The sequence below is a fragment of the Leucoraja erinacea genome, chromosome 17 (genome assembly GCF_028641065.1).
Source record: "Leucoraja erinacea ecotype New England chromosome 17, Leri_hhj_1, whole genome shotgun sequence".
Classification (NCBI taxonomy): domain Eukaryota; kingdom Metazoa; phylum Chordata; class Chondrichthyes; order Rajiformes; family Rajidae; genus Leucoraja; species Leucoraja erinaceus.
The window spans coordinates 39495557-39501556 of NC_073393.1; the positions used below are offsets into that span (position 1 = coordinate 39495557).

General features: G+C 44.4%; 1 protein-coding gene across 1 annotated transcript in view; it reads right to left on the minus strand.

The window, feature by feature from the left end:
* LOC129705449 (putative solute carrier family 22 member 31) overlaps positions 1–6000 on the minus strand; it is a 30109-nt gene extending 24109 nt beyond the window's left edge. Inside the window, exon 1 of the mRNA XM_055649021.1 lies at positions 4932–6000. Coding sequence (XP_055504996.1) covers positions 4932–5333 — 402 coding nt within the window. The 5' untranslated portion in view covers positions 5334–6000. The remainder of the gene's footprint in view (positions 1–4931) is intronic.

Genomic DNA, 6000 nt, shown 5'->3' on the forward strand with positions numbered 1-6000 from the left:
ATTTATAACCAAACTGACATATTTTTTTTTTAATATTAAGGTTGCCCAGTTGCTGACCTGGCAATGCCTTTCCTCGTGCCCCCCCCCTGCCCCCCGCCGCTTTGAATTAATGCAGCTGCTGTCAACGCGCATGCGCAGTTTTCCACAAGGTACGTTAGCGCACCCCGCCCCCCGTTCTTCAAAAGGCGAAGAAAGATCGAGAACTTCTGCAGCAAAGACCCTATAGCTCAGCTCTGCTATAGGATCTTTGTTCTGCTCAATCTCAAGCTCAGAGGCACCTCACGCGCTGAAGAAGTTTTCTCCTCACTGCCGGCGCATCTCGTGAAGCCCCGTCCCTCCTCTCCCTATCCATGATCATGCTACCATTTTGCACCACCTTACTCAGCATTGTCCTGTGATGTACAAAAAATAAGTTTTTTTCATATTTTACAAGTTATTCACATTTTAAACTTTACAAGAACGAGTTTGAGAAAAACCTCTTCCATCTGCGCTGGCAATTAGCAGCGTATGACGTCACAATGGGATCTCATTTACATAAACTGACTGTCAGCAGTGTTTCACCCCACAATTACATCACAATGGAATTCATTTACATTTTAAAAAACTCCGTTTTTAAAAACACAGCAACGTTCCACCATGACATCACAATGGGATCTCTTTACATAAAATAAACAACACGACAGCTTCCACCGCACAATGAAGGATAGGGAGGGAGTGGGGGAGGCGAGTAGGAGAGGAGAAAGAGGGAGAGTGAAGAGGGGGAGGATAAGGGGAAATGAGCCGCACCTGCATAATTGGGGGCTATGGGTGAGTGGTGGAATGGGGTTGCATTGGGTGAACAGATGAGTGGTGGAATTGTGTGTTGGGGGAAACAGGGGCCAACGGGTCCCACTTGGTCTAGTAACATATAACAATATCATTTGATAAACAAAAAAAAAAAAAAATCTTATACAGTACAAAACAATATACCCTGTAATGCTTTCAGAATTAGAAGAGATGTATTCCACAATTCTTCATCTTTTTGGTCACACACATGGCTAAATGGGCCTTTGCAGTTGATAGTGTCAGGATAAGATATCCTGGGTGTTAGATCGCAGAGGGAGGTAATTATAAATGAATGATAAGAAAATTAGATAAAAGCCAAAGGTATACCTTCAGTTGCCAACAAAGATATTGCCCGAGTTCTACATACAGTGCCCTGCATAATGTTTGGGACAAAAACCCATCATTTATTTATTTGCGTCTGTACTCCACAATTTGAGATTTGTAATAGCATGGAAGCACGTACATCTGGAGGATCGTTGCGATGAACGATGCGAATGTAGTCACACTTGAAAAGACGCCAGGGTTCATCAATGTCAGAGTCAAAGATCAGAGGACCAGGACGGCGAGACAAGTTTGTCATGATAGAGATAACAGGCACATAAAACAAATATAAAAAGAACAAAACTCGATAAACTTGTGCGGAGTAGGTAAGGATCATTTCTTGACACCATGTAATGAGTCGAGTCATACGCACGTCAAGATACAACACATATGTATTAAAGTCCACACAGCATTGGTCTGCAGGACGTTACAGTAACTAGCAGTTACTCAGACTGAATTACATAAACAAGTTCTTGGTAATGTAAAACACATATTAGGCGGAGCTACTACTAACAAGCACTACAATTGGTTAATAGGAAATAACCAATCATTGACAAATCCACACCCGACTCCTGAAGAGTGCTTCTGATCTGTCAGACAGGTGTTGGGTATATTTCTTTATTATGGATAGAATTCTTCTGTCATCAGCTGTGGAGGTCTTCCGTGGCCTGCCAGTCCCTTTGCGATTTATAAGCTCCCCAGTTCTCTCTTTCTTCTTAATGATGTTCCAAACAGTTGATTTTGGTAAGTCCAAGATTTGGCTGATGTCTCTAACAGTTTTATTCTTGTTTCTCAGTCTCATAATGCCTTCTTTGACTGTCATTGGCACAACTTTGGTCCTCGTGTTGATAAACAGCAATAAAAGTTTCCAAAGGTGATGGACTGGAGGAAAGACTCGGTGCTGAGAGCTCTCTTATACCTGCATTAAGGAGGCATTTAAACACACCTGAGCAATTGCAAACAACAGTGAAGCCATGTGTCCCAAACATTATGGTGCCCCGAAATTAGGGGATTATGAATAAACACAGCTGTAATTTCTACATGGTGAAACTAAAATGTATAAAATACCCTTTGATAAAATCTGACAATGTGCACTTTAACCACATATGATTTTTTTTCCTATTACAAATCTGAAATGGTGGAGTACAGAGGCAAAGAAATAAATGATGGGTCTTTGTCACAAACATTATGGAGGGCACTGTATTTAGTACATTATTTCTAGACGTTAAAGTGTTGAGTAAAAACACATTGTTGCTGGTGAGGAGTTGGTGTAACTCCAGGTTTATTAGTGCACATAATAAATCTTCTGTGATACAAACTTGGATTCAGTATTCCAACTATTTTGCATAGTAGTCAAGGTGCTGGTGTAAACAAGGATGTCTACATCCTGGTGCGAAATTTATACGCAAATAACACAAGAAATGTTCAAAATTTGCATACCCAAAAACTCGCTGGACAACTCTGCAAAAAGTAATAACAATCGCAGAGGCCTTTCGCCATTGGGTCGTAGTTTATAAATCGAAGGCAAAGCAATGTAAAAGGCATTGACGCAGACAGTGTAGAATTAACAAATCTGGATAAAAGTGCTGCCGCTCAAAAATAAATAAACCGTTTGATGGATATTTACACATTAGCATTAAACAATGAGCTTATCGACATAGCCATACCCACAATGTCCTCAAAATGCACTTGACAGTGCGGCATTGGGATCGGTTTAGGTATTGAATTAATTTGCAGTTGCATGAAACAGTGTGCCAGTAACAGGCTATGTTTAGAGTCCTGGGCGTGTTTCATGATCGCATCTTGAAGCAAATTATGCTTTCATTGCAAAACGGGTCAGAAACATTTATTGAGAATAAATGCACCACCACTTGCACCATGTAAAACTCGAGATGACCATATTTTAGCATTAAAAAACTCCTTTATTGCTATAATAAATGTTTAGGATCATTGTCTTGCTGTAGAATGAACTGCCAGTGAATGAGTTTTGAGGCGTTTGTTTGAACTTGAGCAGACAGGATGTGTCTATACACTTCAGAATTCATTATGCTACTACCATCAGCAGTTGTATCATCAATGACGATAAGTGAGCCAGTACCTTCAACAGCCATGCATGCCCAGGCCATAACACCCCCACCACCTCGTTTCACAGATGAGGTGGTATGCTTTGGATCTTGGGCAGTTCCGTCTCTCCTCCATACATTGCTCTTGCCATCACTCTGATATAAGTTAATCTTCATCTCACCTGTCCACAAGACCTTTTTACACAACTGTGGTTGCTCTTTTAAGTACTTCTTGGAAAACTGTAACCTGGCCAACCTATTTTTGCGACTAACCAGTGGTTAGCATCTTGCAATGTCGCCTCTGTATTTCTGTTTGTGAAGTCTTCTGCAGACAGTGATTATGATAAATCCACACCAGGTGTTTGGGAATGGTTTTTTATTATAGAGAATTCTTGCGTCATCAGCTGTGGAGGTCTTACTTGGCCTGCCAGTCCTTTTGTGATTAGTAAGCTCACCAGTGCTCTCCATCTCCTTAATGATGTTCCAAACAGTTGATTTTGGTAAGCCTAGGGTTGGGTGATGTCTCTAACAGTTTTATTCTTGTTTCTCCGTCTCATAATGACTTCTTTGACTTTCATTTGCACAATTTTGGTCCTCATGTTGATAAACAGCAATAAAAGTTTCCAAAGGTGATGGAAAGACTGGAGGAAAGACTAGGTACTGAGAGCTCTCTTATACCTGCATTAAGGAGGCACACCTGAGCAATCACAAACGCCTGTGAAGCCATGTGTCCCAAACATTATGGTGCCCTGAAATGGGGAGCGGAAGGGGGGGGGCGATGTATAAACACAGCTGTCATTTTTACATGTTGAAACCAAATTATACAAAAATAGCCTTTAATAAAATCTGACAACATACAATTTAACCTCATGTGATTTTTTTTTTCTATTACAAATCTCAAATTGTGGAATACAGGGGCAAATAAATAAATGATGGGTCTTTGTCCCAAGCATTATGGAGGGCACTAACTCAGCGGGACACGCAGAATCTCTGGAGGGAAGGGAATGGGTGACGTTTCGGGTCGCGACCCAAAACGTCACCTATTCTTTCTCTCCAGAAATGTTGTCTGTCCCCCCAAGTTGCTCCAGCATTTTGTGTCTATCTTCGGTGTAAACCAGCACCTGCAGTTGCTTCCTTCAAACTTCGTTTCCTTTCCATCACCTCGGTTGCTTGCATCGTTTGAAGTTCATGCTACAACGTAAAAATATATAGAAGGGTGGGGGATTGAAGGCATTTCGGGAAATCATGATTGTGCAGCTACAGCCGCTGAATGAGCGAGCACGGAGAGTTGTTTAAGACTACCGGTGGAGCTCCTAAATTCACAAGTGAGAGATGCAGAACTGGGCCATTCAGTCCACTCAATCGTGGCATTCAATCGTGGCTGATCGATCTCTCCCTCCTAACCCCATTCTCATGCCTTCTCCCCATAACCCCGAGATAATCAAGAATCTATCTGCCTTAAAAAAAACTATTCAATGACTTGACCTCCACAGCCTTCTGTGGCAAAGTATTCCACAGATTCACCACCCTCTGACTAAATAAAATCCTCCTCGTCCTCTTAGTTAAGGAACATCAAAGGGGTGTTCCTGTATGAAGGGGACGAGGAGGAATCGCTTGAGTCAAGAGGGTGGTGAATCTGTGGAATGCACGACGAGCTCAGGTCCTACTCTGCGTGACCCCCGAGGCCGGCGCCAGCCCGCCCGCCAGCGGCCGCTCACTCACCTGCACGACGACGTTGGTCTGCAGGCCGGCGGACGGCTCGAAGTGCCAGCCCCGGGTGCACGCGACGCTGCCGTTGGGGAGCAGCTGGCTCGCGCCATAACGGAGGAGGCGGCAACGGCTCCAGGCCGCGGCCTGCCCGTCGCCGCCGCCGCCGCCATCATCGTCGTCGTCGGTCGGCAGAGGCAAGCTGTAGTTGAGCAGTTGTATTTCCGACACGTTCCTTAGTATTTCGGGGAGGAGCTGCCGGTCGGGCCGACAATGGTGGTTCGGAATGAGCGTGAAAAACACGCTGCTGAAGAAACTCAGAGCCACCAGCAGGTTGGGGAGGCAGGCGAGGGCGGCCAGCGTTTTGTGACAACGGCCGAAGCCTCCGACGTGGGGGATGATCTTGTCGAACTCCATTCCTTCCGCGGATTATTCCTTTTCTCACGAGTTTCTGTGCAAAGGAGATTTATGCGCAAAGTCGGTGAGTCATTGGCGGTGACGAGTCGTTTGTCTTTTAAAGTGAGGCGGAAACGTAACGGTTTAGAATTCTTTACAATAAACACAGAGTCGTTTGTAGACCGTTGCAATGTCTGTTAGCTCCCGCATTCCAGCTCATTGTCGCCTGCAAAACAAAAACAGATCAAACTGGATTTCCTCAGCAGCGACCCCTCCTCGACACCTCTGCCCCACCCTAGGTCAAAGTGGTATTTTCTAGTGAGCACCAGAGTGATGACCGCAGGGTTAGTGTTGTACTGACTTCTCCACACTTCCACTGGCCCCCGGCCCGAAAGATCGACTGTCTAGTATTTCCCCCCACAGAGGCTGCCCGACCCTGTGATTTACTCGACCAGCTCTCCTTTAGATTTCGTCAGTCTCCCTTGGTTACAAAGATCCTCTGAATCGGTTGAAGTGCTGAACCAACATCACCTTTTGATACTGGCCGAAGCCAATAAATGTCGTTAGCTACAAAATGCTGGAGAAACTCGGCGGGTGAGGCGGCATCTATGGAGCGAAGGAATAGGCGACGTTTCGGGTCGAGACCCTTCTTCAGACTGACGATAGTGGGATTAATAATATACAGTAA